Source organism: Mytilus californianus, unplaced genomic scaffold (genome assembly GCF_021869535.1).
Source record: "Mytilus californianus isolate M0D057914Y unplaced genomic scaffold, xbMytCali1.0.p SCAF_6, whole genome shotgun sequence".
Classification (NCBI taxonomy): Eukaryota; Metazoa; Mollusca; class Bivalvia; order Mytilida; family Mytilidae; genus Mytilus; species Mytilus californianus.
This window is the reverse complement of record NW_026262712.1, coordinates 119152290-119173002: the sequence shown is the minus strand read 5'-3', so window position 1 is coordinate 119173002 and position 20713 is coordinate 119152290. Positions and strand designations below refer to the sequence as shown.

At 34.7% G+C, this 20713-nt stretch overlaps 1 protein-coding gene across 3 annotated transcripts in view; it reads left to right on the top strand.

The window, feature by feature from the left end:
* LOC127704565 (uncharacterized) overlaps positions 1-17944 on the top strand; it is a 42055-nt gene extending 24111 nt beyond the window's left edge. For all 3 annotated transcript variants that reach the window (XM_052208684.1, XM_052208686.1, XM_052208685.1), the window contains exon 2: positions 16358-17944. In XM_052208684.1, coding sequence (XP_052064644.1) covers positions 16464-17831 — 1368 coding nt within the window. In that variant the 5' untranslated portion in view covers positions 16358-16463 and the 3' untranslated portion in view covers positions 17832-17944. The remainder of the gene's footprint in view (positions 1-16357) is intronic.
* Positions 17945-20713: the final 2769 nt, after the last annotated feature.

Genomic DNA, 20713 nt, shown 5'->3' with positions numbered 1-20713 from the left:
CGTATCAACTTCACAAATTATTCATGATGGTTTGAAGTGTAGATTCTAGGTACTGACGTTGACGTCATCTTAATTACGTGTTAAAGTGTTCTTTCATTTGTCTTTGTAAATTATTAACCTTTACTGTTTATTCCATTTTTGGTAATATCCTTTTGGCGTGGCTCGGTACTTATGCATCCCGCCATTGTGTTGTTGTGCCTTGGTCATGTTTTGTATTCTTGTTTTTCATTTTTGCTTACGTGCTTTGTCTATATGCCATTTTGTTTTTTCTTTGTTGATATATATGTTTGTTTTTATAGTGATTAAGATTATAACACAATGTTGACTACTGTACCTCTATTTTTGACATTTTTACCTATTATGTCTGTTTGTTTTCATCACACATTGTTATCAATATAATGGAATTTTATGCGACTTTCATATAAGTGAGAGGCTTCGATAGCTATAAAACCAGGTTTAATCCACCATTTTATACATAAGGAAATGCCTGTACCAAGTCAGGAATATGACAGTTGTTTTCCATTTGTTAATGTGTTTGAGCTTTTGATTTTGTCATTTGATAAGGGACTTTCCGATTTGAATTTTCCTTGGAGTTTTTTGTTATTTTACTTTTTCTGTAGGAAAATAACTCCATATAGATATATAAGCATATCAGTACAAAATAATATCTGCTAGCTAGGGCGTATTGGCATATCGAATATATATCAATCCGCAAAACTCAACATGAAGGATTGTCAAATCCAACATTTTTATACTCTCCACATCGGTGTATATGTTAATTGGATCAGTGTGGTTCTTTAAAAGAGAAACATTTCTTTGGTAAAAAGATGTAGGTGAACTAAAGATTGCAATCAGAAATATTTAAGTAGAACAAAGACACCACAATGACATAAAGGGGAAAAAAGAAGCACAGACAAAGAAAATTCCATATAACCAACACAGAAAACCAAAGATTGCACAACACGAACCCCTATACAAACCGGGGACTAACTCATATGCTAAAAAGGGAAAACGTTTCCTGAAATGTTCGCTATTGTACAATTTGGAATATCAGATTGAATTTCCATGGCTGAAATAAACACTGAACACCTTTCATAATTTATACCCTTCGAAAGAGGAAATAAAAATTGAATTTAATTCTGTTTATGTAGCAGCAATATAGTATATGAAAAAAACATATAATCGAATATACACTACTTGACTGTCATATAAAGTTGAAATATATGATAAGCCAATAACAAAAATCTGAATTATACAAACGGTACAAAATTCACCACACTTATTTTAAATAGCTAACGAAATAAATACCTAATTTTACGGTGTATACATAAGTTGAAAACTCTACTAGTGTCAAGCTACTAGTTGCAAAACCGACAAAAAAACTAACCTGCAGTGCTGGCCATAAGGGCACACTGCAAAAATATTCACGAGTTGGCCTGCGTTCGATGAATTGTTCCAAGGAATAGTCGGATATTATAATAAAAAAACTTTCCGCTTTATATAATGTATTCTATTACACATAGCAAAATATCATATCCTTACGTGTCTTATAAGAAAACATTGAAAAAAGATTTACCGTAACCAAAAATAAAAAATGGTTAAGAAGGACAATTTTACTGTTGTTTAATGATAGGACTTTAAAAACCGATTTTGTGAACCTTTTGTAAAAATTTGCCTTCAAGGATCTGCAATTTTTTAAAGCTTTTACTTTATGTAATGTACATTGTGCGCATGCGCAATTGTTTAAACCTTTTAAAAAATATATATTTATTTCAAGTTACTTTAACGGTACCAATTTTACTGTACCATATGAGGATTTCGACAATTATTATATCTTCAGCGATGTATGTACAATACCATCTGTTTTACAGACAGATTTATAAAAACTGATATGACAGCTATCAAACAATTGAAGGTCGTAAAAAGGCACTAGCTACGAAGTTTACAAAACAATCAGAATGTGATTTTGTTTGTTTCAAACATTTATAAAAACGCAATTGTGAAATATTTTTTTGATATTAGCTTGTTAGTCAATTATTCAAATAATTTCAATCTGTATTCATTTGAACTTCAATTTTACCTCCCTTAACTGGGAATTGGTTACGCATGGGCTAAGCATATTCAGTTATTAAAAAGAAAAGAATGTCAACATTAAAAAGTGAAACAAGGCAGTCACCGTGAAGATCCGTTTTGTTGACTGATTCTGTCCACAATACATATTTTTTTTTAATCTATGACATGAATAAAAAAAGACCTAGAAAAATCGCCATTATACTGTAACAGGGTTCTTGGAAGGAATAAAATGATTCGTCAAGTTTATAGATGTTTATTAACGACATTAATAAATAACCCTGAAGGTACACAAATAACAAAACATAAATACATAGACAATTCGGTGCACAAAGGGATATAACTCTAAACAATTAAACGGAAAGTACATGTATAAAATACTATAAACTGGCTATGTTCTATCTGAATATAAACCAAGACAATTAAAGTGTATATATTTGAAATGTATAAATCAGGATTAAGTGCTGCATTCTGTCCGATAATATCAACATCTTGTCTATACATTATTCAACATAGTCACACAAATAAGCGGGCTTCTTAACTTTCCGCTTTGTTCTTCATGTTCTTTTGATTCTTCTGTTAAATATTCTTGCATATAAGCATCCCTGTCATCGTCGCAAAATCGTAGATAACGTTATCATCTATCTCCTGAACAATATCGAGGTCATTCAAATTTTTAATGACGATTCTGTGTCCATCTTCTGTCTTGTTTTGGAGATTAAGCGAGTATCTTATGCGGATAGCGTCTTCCGTTGAAGTGTCATTAAGGTACATCGGAACATCCGATGTTTCCACTGCAGTATTATGGTACATCGGAACAGCCGATGTTTTTATCGACGCATCACGGTACATCGGAATTTCCGATGTGATTAGACTCGACTCGTCAAATAATGATTCAAAATTGATATCTGTATCTTCAGGGATTGTTGCATCTGTTTCTTGGATCTGTTTACATAGGTCAGATCTTTTCCGTTGTAGCCACACCGGAACTTCGCCGTCTGTACATATTTTCAAGCGATCATGGTGTACGCTCCAGTTTTTCTTTCTGTCGCTTATTTGAAACAAAACTGGATTTATTAATTTAGTGACTATATAGGGTCCTTTTCATGGCGATTTAAGTCTTCTAGACTGTCCGATTTTAGTAACTGAATCACGTTTGCATTGTAAACAGCGTCCCCTATGTAGTAGGTTTTAAATTTGACCTGAGATCATAATCTCTCTTTTGTCGTTGCTGTGCTGATTTAAGATTATCCCTAGCAATATCATGTATTAAATTCAGCGAAATAATTAGATCTTGTATGTATTTTACAGTCTCTTTTTCGTGTTGGTTTACAACCAAATGTCTAAAAGATAAAACTAAAAGGTTGGTTAACCTCTCTACCAAACATCCAAAAATTTGCAGAAAAACCTGTCTGTCTGCTCGGTGGTGCTCTGATTGCCCCTGCAAGTAATTGCAAATATTTGTCTAATTTATTTTGCTGCTTCATACTCCTTAAGTTTTCGTATGGACCGTTCGTATAGTTCAGTTAGATTGTCTGGCAGTTGTCATATTGGTTATATTCACCTTTCTGATCTTTGCTGTACATTGTTCAAATCTATCTTCACCAAATAGCATCTGTAATTCAATTCCCGTTCCAAATAATGTTTTTTCTTTAGACTTGTCTCTTTGTCTGTTGGTTTCCTCACTAAAGGATAAATATCTTTCTCTGGTTTACACAAGGAGTTTGGTGATAAAAATTTTCCAAGGTTTGGTGATGGTTGTATAACAATATCGCCTTCTGGTTTGGTATCAAGTTGAACTGTATGGTGGTAAAAACAGTCGTTTCCGCTACTACTGCTCTATAAACTTTAACATCCCCTATTCCAGTACTTGACATTTCTGTCGCTGGTATTATTTCTTTGTTCAATGTTATTGTATATTGTACATGGTCAACAATAACTCTGTTAGTTTCCAAGAAATCTAAACCAAGAATTAGCTCATCTTTATTTCTGCTACTAGCATGTTACACTCTATCTGTGATCTTCCTATTTCTAAGTCTACATTTTCTGCAACTTCTGCTTAAATTGTTCTAATGAACTGATAACTTTAACAACAACAGTGTCCGATAGCTTTGGCTTGGTTCGTAGTTTTCTAAATAGCTCTGTATTAAGTATTGGCACTTGAGCACCACTATCAATTACTCCATTACTCTTTAAACCATTTACTAGTACTGGAATATACATAGTCTTTGCCTCAATCTGTGTCTTTCCTTTATACATGTATATTTCTCTGATCGTCACAGGTGGTGGTTGGCCAGTATCTCATTGGTGAACTGAAGATCGGTCTATATCTTCAGTCCGTTCCAGTTTAACTGTCTCCTTGTTGATGGTGACCTTGACCGATTCCCACCAGATGAGTTGCTCCTACTTCTTCTTCGACAATCTCTTGCAAAATGTCCTGGTTTACTACAGCTTAAGCAGTTTGTATCTCTGTTTCCGCCCCGATGATGTTCACAGGTGAATTCTGAAACTGTCGAGGTGGTGATTTTGACCTGTTGCTGGTCAAATATTTCCAGATCTCTTTAACCATTGTTCTAGTTTCCTCTAACCCCTTTTCTGTCTTTTTCAGTCCTTGGTCCAAATTTGCAATGGTTGGGTTATTCTCTCGATCAGCAAATTTTACATTTCTTATACAAAGGTCTGATTTTGCTGGAATTTCTTCTTTATCATCATCAAATTTAGCTTTTTCATCTCAACTCTTTTTAACTCCAAGAATAATTCTTTGTTTTGTTATGGCGCGTTTCACATACTGCATTGACACATCTAATGTATTTGGATTCTTGTTCATCGCTGTGAGAGCTGCCTTTTTGTCTATACATCCTTTCAGGAATGCAACCATGGCCAAAATTTCTACAAATTCTTCTGGTGTATCAGGATACACATCAATTGCAATGTCTTGCGTTCTGTCTGTGTATTCTTCAAGTGTCTCATCTTGGTCCTGTTTCAAGTCCTGCAACTATCTTCTTATTATATGAGGTAGGTCCCGTCTTCGAAAACGTTCATTCAATTTGTTATAGAGTTTGTTATAGTCTTCTTGCACTCCTTTGGCTTTCACGCTGTAAAATATCAGTGCCTTGTGCCTCAAACATTCTATCAATTTATCAAGCATGTGTTGTGGTGTCCATTTTTATCTGTTGGCAATGTGACTGAACTGTAGAAAATAAGGTCGCCAATTTGTTCTTCCATCATAGGTTGCCATCTTTGGGGCAGATGGTCCCTCAACTCTCTTTTCACCCCTGTCCTGTAAATTACCTTTTTGGGTATATCCAGGTCCTGACTTCAGTGTCGTAATTGACGGTTTTCTGTCCTCTTGTTTACTGTAATTCCTGATGGAAATAGCTTCTCAATTCTCTCAATGGTGAGCTTAATTTCATCTGCCTGTTTAATTCTGTTGTCTCGCATCCTAATTTCTTCTCGCATCTCATGTTCTCTTTCTTCAAAGTCCATTGACATTGCCTCTGTATTTTCCTTATGGTCATGTTGCATTTGCTCAAGGCATTTCTGAATTTTTTTCATTTTGTTTAGTTAGTCTTGCTTCAAACTCATCTTGCATAAGTTGCATTTGGTGTTGTATTGCTTGTAACGCTACTTGCTTTTCTTGCATTCTTTGTTTCATTATTGCATTCATGCCGCTCATTTCATCCTCTTATTCACGAACTCTTTGCAGTGGATCTATGTCTTTAGTGGTATGTTCTGGTAGTTCCACAACAATTGCTCTTTCGTTTACTAATGATTCACATATGGTGTTAGGGATGCCTTCAAGTAATTTCAAATCTTCTTTGGTATGTTGTCCTTTCTCCTGTCTAGCAGCCTTAATTATTGCAGCTCTCTTCGGGCCAATATTTTTTATACTCTTGAGTTCTTCAGCTGTAGCTGTGTTGATATTCATTGGATGTAACATTCTGTAGTATTCTGATGTGCACACACCAAAATGTATTTACGCAAAATAACACGTGATGCTGTAAGTTTCACCAATTCAGATCTACGTAGTAAAAAACCTTTACGTACAAAATTAACGATCCAAAACAAAATAAATATGTGATTTCTCAAAGTACGCGAATGAATATTATGTCACGTAATGATCAAAATGTCACTTGACTACTGAAAACAACAAAAACATGTATTGAATATAATGTATGATCTCAACACACATTACAACGTGTATAATACTAATCACTTTTTATCATATATCTCTTTAAATAAAAGAGAAAACAAGTTTTTTTCTTTTCTCAGATTTGAAAATTTTAAAAATTTGCTGCCAGATAATGTCAACAAACAGTGAGCTCGTCAAACACTTCTGACACTAATTTGTGGTGCCTTAAGTATATTAATTCATATATACAACTTACCCAAGAGTATCTCTGAATACTCTTAGGTTGAGAGTTATAAGGTTTCGTCTACAGCACCAAATTCCAGACTCCTACGATCAGGGAACATGTCTGTCAGTTTGGCTGTCTATATTAACTCTGAGGGAAACCCCGATCATTCGGAATTCTCTTGATTATCGTGTTTGCTTGTTATAACCGTTGTACTCCACATTACTACAGTACTGAGAAGATATAACATACCAAGAAAATAAGATTGCACAAGAGAATAGAAGAATTGATGAACTCTTAAATACATATAATAAAACTACTGATTAATATTAATCATTCTGAAAGAAAATGAACATTAATATAAAACACTCTACCACATACTCCTCTGGCATCTCAAATGACGTCCACGTCATTTCAGACTCTAAAACATAATATTTAAGAAAAAGAAAAATGAAATAGTATTATATATGATGCTTCAATTTATTGATACTGCAATCACTTATAACAGTGTAGAAATCAATCAGGATAATCCACTGAAATATTATATTAATATAAAATATAATATTAATAGTATCAAAAGTATAACTGAAATATAAAACATCAATGGTCAGAGGTAGTCAGAATGGCCAATAAAGCCTTCCCTGCTTCTGGCTCTATCCCTGAAAATAAACCTCTGTCAATACAGCTGGATAGATAAGCTGCCTTCTGTCTCCACTCAGCAGGTGTAACAGTAGGAGGAACTGCAGACTACGACACAAAATCACCAGACTGTAACAACTTAGATTATGTTCTCTTTCGACCAGTTCAACGAGGTAAAACCGGAGCTGTATCATCTTCAACATGAGCTGGATCAAGCGTCTCTTGCTCTTCATCTTAAACTACAGGATCTAGTTCCTGTAATTCTGTGTCATCGGAAGCGCTTCTAAATACCCCCCAAGCCGTCTTCAGTTTCAACTGTATATGAGAAGTGGGCGTCCCCATCTGGCTCAGGAGGCAATACTACTTCTGGATCCATATCAAGACTCTCTGTATCATCATCAACACTGGATGGAGTGTAGTGAACAATTGGTCTTTGAAGTTCCCATATCCCTTTATCATCACTATCGCTATCCTATGTGGTCAGGTCGGTGTACAAGTTCTTGGTGACTTTTGTTCTCAATCTTGTTCTTCTTCTAGGTATTGGTCTTGGTGGTTCTATCGTTGGTGGTTGACGTTGTGAAGTGTATCCCACAGGTAGTAAGATATTCCTGTCCCTCACCACTATATTTCTGTACCACGCAGACGGGTATATCTTTGTTCGGTTGTTCTAGTACAATGTAGTTATCGTTCTCCCATTTGTTGCTCAACTTATTATGTTTGCCATCAAACGCAACTCTCTTTACCAGTACTTTATCGCCTTCTTCTACGACTGCCCCTCTCACATGCAAGTCGTACTGTTCTTTCTGCTTTTCATGTGCTTTCTTTGCTGATTCTGAAGCATGCTTATATGCGTCGACTAGTCTGTTCTTCAATTCTTGGATATACTTTGTTCGTTTTTTTCTATCTTTCTCTTTTACAAGTCCAAATGCTAGATCAATGGGAAGCTTTGGTTGTCGGCCAAACATTAGAAAGTATGGTGATTGGCCAGTTGCTTCGTATCGAGTGCAGTTGTACGCATGAACTAACGGAGCCACATAAGCTTTCCGGTTAGTTTTACCTTTTGGCGGTTAAGTTCCAAGCATTGACAGTAATGTTCTGTTAAATCTCTCAGTCATGCCGTTGCCCATCGGATGGTATGGTGTGGTTCTTGACTTATTCCTGTTAGACGGCAAAGTTCCTGAATGATGTAACTTTCAAAAGATGGACCTTGATCTGAGTGAATTATGTTAGGTAAACCATAATGCACGCTGAAGTTGTTTAGTAATGCTTCTGCAGTTGTATTTGCAGTCTGGTTGCGTGTTGGTATAGCCTGTAAAGTGGTCGGTGATTACCAAGATGTCTCGAATTCCTCCCTTTGATGGTTCTAGAGTAAGGTAATCAATGCAAATAATGTCCATTGGCTGAGTTTTTGTTATGTTGACCAGTGGTGCTCTTCCTGGATCTTTTGTTCTACTAATGCATCTTTCACAATGTTGAATCCAGTCCTCAATATCTTTGTTCATCCCAGGCCAGTGAAAACCTTTTCTAATCAGACTGGTGGTTCTATCTTTGCCTGGATGACCCATTTCATCATGAAGTGCTTCCAAAACTATCTTGATGTGTGAGGACGGTAGTAATAGCTGATGATGTATCTTTTCGTCGAAGGTAATCTCTCGGTCAAGTATATTATCTAGTATTCTGATATGGTTGAACTGTTTATTCAGTGGACTTGGGGTAATCTTTCCTTTTGCTGGTTTCTGTCCAGATTTCAGTTGTGTTATCCATGTGTGAAGCAGTGGATCCATAGCTTGTACTTTTGACTGAATCTGGTGATATGGCATAGGAGTCGATCAACGGAGTACGTATACATCCCCATATTGCTTTGATGGAATCTTGGATGATGGTTGACAATCTGGATAGTCCATCTGCATCTGCATCTGCATCTGTATTTGTCTTGCCTGGACGGTAGATGATATCGAAATCGTATGCAGCTAGTGCAGCGAGCCAACGGTGTCCAGTAGCATCTAGTTTTGCAGACGTGAGTACATATGTGAGCTGGTTGTTGTCTGTGAGTACTCTAAACTTGTGTCCATACAGTTAATCGTGAAACTTGTTAGTTATTGACCACTTCAAAGCAAGAAATTCTATCTTATGTGCTGGATAGTTCTGTTCTGTTTTTGTTAAACCTTTGCTAGCATATGAAATTACACTTTGATGCCCATCTTGCCCCTGGTATAGTACGGCACCAAGGCCTTGACCCCTGGCATCAGTGTGCATTTCAAATGGTTTGGAGTACTAGTAATCAACATATCCAAGTATCGGTGCTGAAGATAACAGTTGCTTTAATGATGTGAAAGCTGTTTCTTGCTTATCAGTACGCTGAAATGATTGTTGTTGTTGTTTCTCAGTCTACTTACTTTCCTTTCTTAACATTTGAAGTGAACATGATGGAGGTAAGTGGCTTTACTATTTGACTGAAGTTACGGGTGAACTTGCGGTAATATCCTACAAATCCGATGAATCTACGTTCGTCTCAGGTGACTTTGAAGCAGGCCAATTCATAACTTTCTCAAATTTCTCTGGATCTGTTTCTACTCCTTCTTAAGATACGATATGTCCAATGTATTTAATTTTAGGTTGAAAGAAAGAACATATCGATGACAAAGCTTCAAGTTTGCTTGTCGAAATCTGTCGAAGACCATCTCATGTCGTACTAGGTGTTCCTCATATGTTTTAGCAAATATGATGATATCGTCTATGAAAACGCAACAAATACGCATGTGAAGATCTCTGCATAAGACGTTGATAAATGGCGGGGGCGCAAGCAAGTCCGAACGGCATCCGGTTTTACTCGAAGAGTACAAGAGGTTCCAGGGTGAATGCTGTCCTCTCCTTATGTTCCTCTAGTATCTCTACCTGATGATATCCTGACTTCTATGACCAAACTCAGAAAAGACCCGTCTAAATTGCATTTAATTGATAAATTCAACAACACCTACCGTTATCTTGATGATATTTTTTTCGTTAAATAATCAAGAATTCTCTAAATATACTGCCGAAATGTACCCAAAGGAATTTACTCTAAAAAAATCAAACGCTAATAACTGTCCTTTCCTAGATTTAGATATTTCAGTTTTACACGGGAAACTCCACACTAAAATGTACGACAAAAGGCACGATTTTTCGTTCCCTATTGTTAATTTTCTTTTTTGGGATGGTGATGTTCCTTTGGCACCATCTTACGGTGTTTATAATTCACAACTTGTTCGCTATGCCCGTGTCTGTTGTGACGTTTTAGATTTTAACGAACGTAATCTATGTATTTCTGGTAAATTATTCAGTCAGGGATTTCGTTACCACAAATTACTTAAAACTTTTACTAAATTCTTCTATAGATGTAAAGATTTGGTTTTGAAGTTCGGTTGTAACTGTAGAAAACTTATTTCAAACGGGATAGCACATCCTCATTTTTACGGATATGTTGTTTACCGTGCCCGGAAATTTAGAAACGATCCTGGTAAACTTATCGATCCTTTAAATAAACTTATCCTAAAAGGTTACCAATTCAATACCGTCATTAGGTCTTTGAATATTGTTTTTATTGGTATTAATATTGATTTTGTTATCAGGAAATTAAAAGCAAACTAGATATTATTGTTATATACATATGCAATTTCATGGATCTACAATCTGTCGACTCCTGTATCTTGGCATTGCACAAGGTCAGTTTTTCTCTTACTGTTTATGGCGTCTTTATACTAAATCCATTGGATGTTGGATGTGTACTGATTGATAATTTAGCCTCAGAAGCATGATTTTTCATATTAGTTGTTATTGGCTTTGAACTAGCTGTCAGTAGCTGCGAGTACTCTCAGATCTGTACTTTTTGTTGTTGGGATGTACAAGTACCCGGTCACGTCAACATGTTTTTTGTTGTATGTATTTCTATTTGTATCCATCTGATGAGTTAAGCCTTTTTCAACTGATTTTTATAGTTCGTTCTTATGTTGTACTTTTACACCACTGTCCCAGGTTAGGGGAGGGTTGGGATCCCGCTTACATGTTTAACCCCGCCACATTATGTATGTATGTGCCTGTTCCAAGTCAGGAGCCTGTAACTCAGTGGCTGTCGTTTGTTGCTGTGTTACATATTTGTTTTTCGTTAATTTTTTTGTACATTAGTTAGGCCGTTAGTTTTCTCGTTTGAATTGCTTTACATTTGTGATTTCGGGGCCTTTTATAGCTGACTATGCGGTATGGGCTTTGCTCATTGTTGAAGGCCGTATGGTGACCTATAGTTGTTAATTTCTGTGTCATTTGGTCTCTTGTGGAGATTTGTCTCATTGGCAATCATACCACATCTTCTTTTTTTATATTTGACCAAATGTCTGTTGGTACGGCTGTGGTTGTGTGTCTTATTGATGTTTTGTTTGATCTTGGTGCTTATATTGTTGTCCAGATTCTAGATGTTCAAGGTGTGTGTTGATTTGCTTTAGTGTTGCAGCAAGTTCAGATTTCGCCTTTCTCATTATCAATGGCCTGCTTTGATGTTGCTTTCACCTTTGGTAGTTCATCAGGATTATGCTCTTTCTCAACCCCCTCAAGTCTATACGTAAATAGTTATCAAAGGTACCAGGCTTATAATTTGATACGCCAGACGCGCGTTTCGTCTACATAAGACTCATCAGTGACGCTCAGATCGAAATAGTTAGAAAGCCAAAACAAGTAAAAAGTTGAAGAGCATTGAGGACCCAAAATTCCAAAAAGTTGTGCCAAATACGACTAAGGTAATCTATGCCTTGGATAAGAAAATCCTTAGTATTTCGAATAATTCATACTTTTGCAAACAGTAAATTTATAAAAATGACCATATAAATGATATTCATGTCAACATCGAAGTACTGACTACTGGGCTGGTGATACCCTCGGGGACGAAACGTCCACCAGCAGTGGCATCGACCCAGTGGTGTAAATAGTTATCAAAGGTACCAGGCTTATAATTTGATACGCCAGACGCGCGTTTCGTCTACATAAGACTCATTAGTGACGCTCAGATCGAAATAGTTAGAAAGCCAAAAACAAGTAAAACATTGAAGAGCATTGAGGTCCCAAAATTCCAAAAAGTTGTGCCAAATAATTATCAATTGTATGCGTAAGCCTCAAATCCACTGTTTAAATGCCTCTGGTGTATCCGCCTTTGGTTTTATCTCCATTTGCTTCAAGGTGTCGACAAGCTGTTGATATTCTTCTGAATCGGACATGATGTCAAACTATAAATGAATCTATAATAGAGATATCCTAAAAAAAATAGTATTAAACATTTGACTTTTCTAAACTTTACACAAGTATTCCCCATTCCAAACTAAAAGACAAATTGAAAGAGTTGGTATTACTTTGTTTCATTAAAAAGAATGGCGAACGTAGATACAAATATCTTGTCTTGAGTAGGGATAAATCCTACTTTGTAAAGAATCACTCTGATTCAAACAAAAAATTCTCTGAAACTGACATTATCAAGATGCTTGATTTCTTGATTGACAACATATTTGTTACGTTTGGAGGACGTGTTTTTCAACAGACTGTCGGAATTCCAATGGGAACCAATTGTGCCCCTCTTCTTGCCGACTTGTTTCTTCATTATTATGAGGCTGACTTCATACAGGAACTTCTTAGGAAGAAAGATAAGAAGTTAGCAATATCCTTTAACTTTACGTTCCGTTATATAGATGATGTTCTCTCACTAAATAATACAAAATTTGGTGACTATGTTGAACGAATCTATCCCATCGAACTAGAGATAAAGGATACTACAGATACAGTTAAGTCTGCCTCATATCTTGACTTACATCTAGAAATTGACAATGAGGGTCATTTAAAAACAAAACATTACGACAAAAGAGATGATTTCAGCTTCCCAATTATGAACTTTCCATTTCTATGTAGCAACATTCCAGCAGCGCCTGCATACGGAGTATATATCTCCCAATTGATACGATATTCCCGGGCTTGTATTTCCTATCATATTTTCCTTGATAGAGGATTGCTGCTCACAATGAAGCTATTATACCAAGAGTTCCAAATGGTGAAGTTGAAATCATCCCTTCGTAAATTTTACGGACGCCATCACGAGTTGGTTGCCCGTTATGGAGTAACCGTTTCACAGATGATATCGGATATGTTCCTTATGTCGTAACCACAATTCCCTTCCCTTTTCACGAATGTGACCTACCGAATTAGACTATTTACCGGATTTGTAATAATATAAGCAACACGACGGGTGCCACATGTGGAGCAGGATCTGCTTACCCTTCCGGAGCACCCGAGATCACCCCCAGTTTTTGGTGGGATTCGTGTTGCTTAGTCTTTAGTTTTCTATGTTGTGTCATCTGTACTATTATTTGTCTGTTTGTCTTTTTATTTTTGGCCATGGCGTTGTCAGTTTTTTTTCGATCTATGAGTTTGACTGTCCCTCTGGTATCTTTCGTCCCTCTTTTCTAAATCTACAAGAAATATAACAAATATTAGCACCTACAATATAAAACAAAATTTTCTGAAATAGATAAAGAAAATATGAGTATCCTACAAGAAATAGTAAATGAATGCTGATAATCTACAATAAAAAAAAAATAAATATGTGATAAATTTCCTAAAATAAGTACCAAATGTATATATTAAGTACCTAATATTAATACAAAGTAGTATTAATTACCTACAATGAATAAGACGTAAATTAAAAGCCTAAAATGAATACAAGTAATGTTAAGTACCTTTAATATATACATAGACAATACGGTGTACAAAGGGATAAAACTCTAATTCATTAAACGGAAAGTACATTTATAAAATACGATAAAAATGTTCTATTTGAATACAACCAATACTAATAAAGTGTATATACTTGAAATGTATAAATCCAATTAAACTCAATCATATACCAAGTCAGGATTAAGTACTACATTCTGTCCAATAATATTACGCTAATGATTCATTGATTGATTTGGTACCTACGTGGGCGCCAAACGTGACAGTGTTCTTGGACGGAATAAAATGATTCGTCAAGTTTATAGATGTTTATTTATACGACATCAATAAAACAAAAACCTGAAAGTACACAAAGAACATAACCTTTGATACATAGACAATACGGTATACAATGGGATATAACTCTAATCCATTAAACGGAAAGTATATGCATAAAATACGATAAACTGGATATGTTCTATCTGAACGCGACCAATACTATTAAAGTGTATATATTTGAAATGTATGAATTCAATTAAACTCAATCATTTACCAAGTCAGGATTAAGTGCTTCATTCTGTCCAATAATATTACGCTAATCATTCATTGATTTATGAATGAACTATGTGTTATTATAATGTTTACATGTAACTATTGACATACAGGTAACTACTATTCACAAGACACAAACAGTACATATACTGAACTAAGATTAAATAGACAAACATAGACAATACAGTAAACTAAAAATACAATGAAGACACTGATCTTACCAAATATTTGGTATATAGGTCTATGCCTATTAAAACGTCTAAACCTGCTGCATTTGTTTGCACCTGTCCTAAGTCAGAAACCTGATGCTCAGTGGTAGTCGTTTGTTGATGTGGTTCATAAGTGTTTCTCGTTTCTCGTATTTTATATAGATTAGACCGTTGGTTTTCCTGTTTGAATGGTTTAACACTAATAATTTCTGGGGCCATTTATAGCTAGCTGTTCGGTATGAGCCAAGGCTCCGTGTTGACGGCCGTACTTTGACCTATAATGGTTTACTTTTACAAATTGTGACTTGGATGTTGTCTCATTGGCACTCATACCACATCTTCTTATATCTATCTCCTATTTGGTAACATCAACAGATCATTAAAACATCAAGATATTCTGGTCCTGTACAAAATATAAATATAACCTACATAAGTCTAATGAACTTAATTATATCTTCGTATCATTTATAAACAATAAGTATAATGTTCACAAGACATTACTTTGCACCTTTTATAATAATAATATAACTGCACCAATACATAAATCATTTATATATCTATGATATATTATTTCCCTGAGTTCATGAACATACTTCTTTAAAATAAAATATCTATCATTCATGCACAATCATTCTGACTTATTCAAAAAAACATTTTTTCTCAGATTCAAACTAAGCGAAAACAGTGCAAATATTAAATATTAGTAACTGACCTGATTAAATATTGCATAAGTGTCCAGAATATAGAACAATATAAATATTCAAATATGGCTGCTGTATGTATATGCTATAAAGCTTGTCTCTCGCAAGATATTCAAAAGGTGTGGTAAAACTTTAACCTCAATGACTATGACCAATAGCAGACAAGATAACTTGACACATGACTGACTGACTAATGAATCGGATGATAGAGTAAAACTACAGTGCTAAGAAGATATAACATACCAAGAAAATAAGATTGCATAAGAGAATAGAAGAATTGATGAACTCTTAAATACATACAATAAAAACTACTAATTAATATTAATTATTCTGAAAGAAAATAAATATTGATATAAAACACTCTACCACAATACGATCGCACGTGCTTGCCTGAGTATTTATATTCATGTTTGCAACAGGTCAAGTATCCTACGGCATTATTCAGCGTTCATCTCGATTGTAAATTAGGTAGCGTCTATACTAGAATACACACCAAATGTTGATATGTTACAGTGAATCTGTAGAATTAGGGTTTATGTATAATCCCTGAAATTTTCAGGGATTATATACATAATAACTGGAATGAAGAGACAATGAATAAAAGTAAAATAATTTATTCTATAAAATCATATTTAACAACCTTTAGAAACACAAATATCAAATTCTTAAGCACAATATTCTAATACCAATAATTAATTTTTATAAACAACATTGTAAATTTGGATGACATCTACCATGAGGGTCTGGATTGGGGGCCCTCATTTCTTTATTCTTTAATTTTCTACCTCATTTTTCTCTATACTGTATATTTTAGCACACTATTATTCTCTATTCTTTTTCTTTTGTCTATTTATGTCTAAACTTAATTTTTTAGTATATTGTTAATTAAGGACTTTTTTTTAATTTGGATAGACGTTTAGTATGTTATAAATAAAATATGAGATTTTGAGTCGAATCGGTGAACATGAATTTGACAGTTAATGATTCTTTAAAAACTGGCTACGGAAGTCAGTTCTATTCCTAGCCAATGGTCTTTAGATGTCTCTAGTATTTTTGTATAAATCCGTTACTGTCTAATTGGCCTTTATACCACATATCGTTTCTTTTTCAGGTGGTAAATGACTAGACAAAGTAATGATGGCTACTAATAACACGGGTTTATGTATACAGTTCTGTGATAATGTTAAAATTAAAGTTAAGGTACTTCATATGATGTAATGGACAGCAAATTATTGATTAAAATGGAATTTTGCAAACGTTTGTCAAAATGCTTAGATCTACTAGGATACAATCAAGAAATGATTGACTTCCGTAGAGAGAAGAATACACAGTTGGACGACATACATAATATCACATACCCCATCCCTGTTATAACCTCTGGTGGTAAAGCCGAAGGAACAGCTCTTTATTTTGAAAGTGATATAGACCGCCTTTTCATTCTAAAAGGAATGACCTGTGTTAATCCTAGCCTATCGTGTTCCAGTCACACTGTTTTTCATATCGATAGATTGAATTGTTCCCCGGGTTATGCTAGACTGAAAATCGTACAAGCGAATTCTTCCTTGGAACAAAACCAACTTAAATTAGAGAACGGATATGTTATGAATGATTTTTCTATTGGCAATCCAAATACAACAGATCCAATGTTTGATGTCAATGGAACGATAATAACCAAACAAGATAGAATTGGTCCAGCAGAACGCTACGGAAATGATTTCATTAATTATGATTTTGTTGTGGGGATGGTTTGCATTTGTCCAGATTTAATAGAAAAATGGATACAACGGGAGAGGAAATATGACTGGCCTGACCATAATCTTGTTCATCAAATTTCTTCATTAGAAGGACATATAGTTGCAGTTTCCGATAAAGGTAGCATGTATCCGCTAACTGAATGGAGGATTTGCTATACAAAAGCTGAGATCATGCTCGTATATTCTTTCACAGAATCTCAAGCAAAGCTATATATGCTTCTTAAGCTCATGGCCAAGTCAGTTCTAAAACCTCTGTGCCCAGCAATGTCGTCTTACATAATGAAAAACATAGTTTTCTGGGAAATAGAAACAAACCCTAGCCAACATTTTTCACATGCCTCTTTAATTGATAGATTAATAGATACAATAATATTTCTAAAAAAAGCTCTTGAATCTGATTATTTAGAGAGTTATATGATATCGGAAAGGAACTTATTTCAAGGACGCATTACAGACATGGAAAGAACAATATTGCTTGAAAAGGTAGACGAACTTCTAAAGGAAAGGGAAAATATGTTCAAGCATTGTACGAAAATACACCGTGCAATGTTAAAACTAAAGGAGTCACCGGGAGAATATTCACAAGAAGCAGACAAACGTGATCATATCGAAAAGTTGGTTCTGAATAAAAACGTTATTATCAAACAGACAGAAACAGCAGATAACTCGAAAGAACCACCTATTCAAGATCGTCTCAAACAAAACGAAAAATTCATACATTATGAGAAGGAATTACATAGACTAGTAGTTCCAGATGAATCAGAGCTTTTGAAATCTGATCACAACTTGGAGGAGGTTTACAGACATAGATTGTTTGATATTCTATCATAGGAAGCTTACACATATGTTGCATAATTTTAAGTAAACCTGAACACTTCACTATCGACAAGGTCATATCGGGTAATAACACCAATGTTAAAAAAACAATAAGTTCTGAAAAATTGTCTTTTGGTTCGTTGTTACAATATTGACCTTCAACAACCTATATGGATATCTGTATCGGCAAAGTCTAAACAATGTAACGATTAATGCTATCAGATTCATAATCTTAATTCTTAAATTACTTTTAAGTACCGGAGATCACCCCCAGTTTTGTAGGGTCCATTTTTGCTCAGTCTTTGTTTTCTTTGTACTAAACACAATTCATGAAGTATTCTAAGTGTACAGTATATATTATCTATAGTATAACTACATAATAATATTTTTAGAATACAGTCACTATGTATTCATGTTCATATATGTCTGCCTATTTGTAGTGACAATTGCAAATTAGACCTTGTCCTTTGGATTTACTTTAATTAGGAATACTAGGCATCAGCGACTCTTTTCACAAAAAATCTTACGATTAAAATTGATCGTAAGTTATACTGAAATGTGTATGACTTACGAGTATTTTTACTCTTAAGATTTTTTGTGAAAAAAGCCGCTGAAGTATTATATATGTGCCTAGTTGATCAACCTAACAATGTTAGAGTAGATCTGATTCTTAACTCCTCACAATTAAGGGTTGGAACATGTACTTTTCCCTCTCAATATAATGGCAACACCTCATATATGTATATACGTATACTGTAAACCAACTAATTTTCGCAAGCGATTTATTTTCGAGACTTTCGCGAATTGAAAAATAAGGCGAATATAAATCGTCATTGATATATAAAACTTATGTTTTCTCTTATATTGAAACATCAAGAAAGTAGGAAAATCGCGAAAAATAAATAGCCGCCAAGTCAACTGGAAAGGGTTAAACGCGTAATAAAGTATCCGCGAAAATAAGTTGGTTTACAGTACGTATATATATATATGTTGGTTGGTGGTTGTTGACTTACCTCCATATCTCCGTGTAGGTGCACTTTGTAAATACAGCTGTTTCACAAACCACGCCTCTTGGGGAGATATATTATATTCATAGATATTTTGTTTTGTTTACGTGCTGGTTCTGAGATATGATCTCTATGTTTCATCTCATAGAGACATAACTTGGCAATGTTACCAGTATAAATACACATGGATATCGGCGAAATTGAATTCCGATGAAGACCCAAAGTGAAGAGAGGGGTAGTACAGAATTTTTAGTATAAGTTTAAACTCTTAGAAGTTCGGGGCATTAAAATGTTGAAATATGCCGCACAGCCCTATGTTTTGACCTTTGATTAGATAGTAGTGCATATCAACTTTCTATTCTAGGATATAATTTTTTACGAAACTACATAGTAGAAGCGGCACAGTTTTAGCCGTAAAGAGAGTTTCTATGGGAAAGTGCAACCTGTATTCCTTCTACAAAAATTAACCATTCAAATATCTATAATTTATATCAACCTTAAAAGAGGCAGAAGACACCAAAAGGAACAATTAGTAACATAAGTCGAAGAAAACCCGACAAAATCATGGGAAAATATGAAAAACGATGAAAATTCAATAGGAGAATTTGCAACTATTTGTTATCTAAAGGTCAAATACCGCCAACAAAATGTTTCTCGTTATTTTAGACAATGATACAGCTTACCGGTTAACCAATTAATGATTGTGATCGTACATCTTTTGTATATGTAAAAAGTAAAATAACAAAAAACTCCAAGGAAAATTCCAAACGGAAAGTCCCTTATCAAATGGCAAAATAAAAAGCTCTAACATATCTAACTAAGGAAAACAACTGTCATATTCCTTACTTGGAAAGGCATTTCCTTATATAGAAAATTGTGGAAGAGTCAAATATATGTTCAGCCTCAGATATGTTTCCCTCATGAGATCTGTGTACTATCCTATATTACGTCATAGACGTCACACATCTATGTCCTTTTTTCTCAAATCTGACGTGTGTTCTTTTAAACAAGTCGTGTCTTATCCAATGTGTTGAGTTTAGAATTATCGAGGATATGACGTCATTGCGTTGATGTTTAATGGCCAATCCTTCAAATAGATTTGAGTACTCTTATATCGGTACTTTGTTTTTTTGTCTTTTTGCGTTTTTATTAGTTGATTTTTGTGCATTGATTTGATATGATGAGCCAAGCCGTTTTCAACTGACGTTTACAGTTTGTTCTGTTATTGTGTTGTTGCACCACGGTCCAATGTTAAGTGTGAGTTGACATATCTAACCCACCACATATGGTTATCCAAAGTCACGTCACAATACCGAAAATCTACCTGGTCAAAAGGACACGCTTTTGAATAAACAAAGGGCAACAGATTTGAATTTCAAGACGTCACGGGACACATATCTAAGGAAAGAACACATAAGGAAAGGACACATATTTGAGTGTCATGAATTCACAGTACACAGATCTGAGGAAAGAAACAGATTTGAAACTGGACATAAATTCAACTCTTACATAAACATTGTCGATTTCAGTCGTTCTCGGTAGGAATTTTTTTTCACACATTTTTTTTCAGATATAAACTTCATTTCACATATTTTTAGAACCTGCGTTCCCTTGTCTTACTTTGTTTGCTGTTAGGATATTTGTTGTTTTATTTGTCGTCTCTGTTAAATTAATTCTTAGTTATTTTTCGCAAAGAGGTAATTTAGAGCTTTCCCTATTGTATCAAATGAGATTATCAATTCTCGTAATCCTTTTTTAATAGATAAGCTACAATAACTAAGGGACTCGCATGAATTTGAAATCGGGAATGTCGACAGGCTAATTGTCTCATTCTTTCTTTACATAAAACACCAATCATTCGAAGCCACGCTCGGCCAAATAGTCACGATA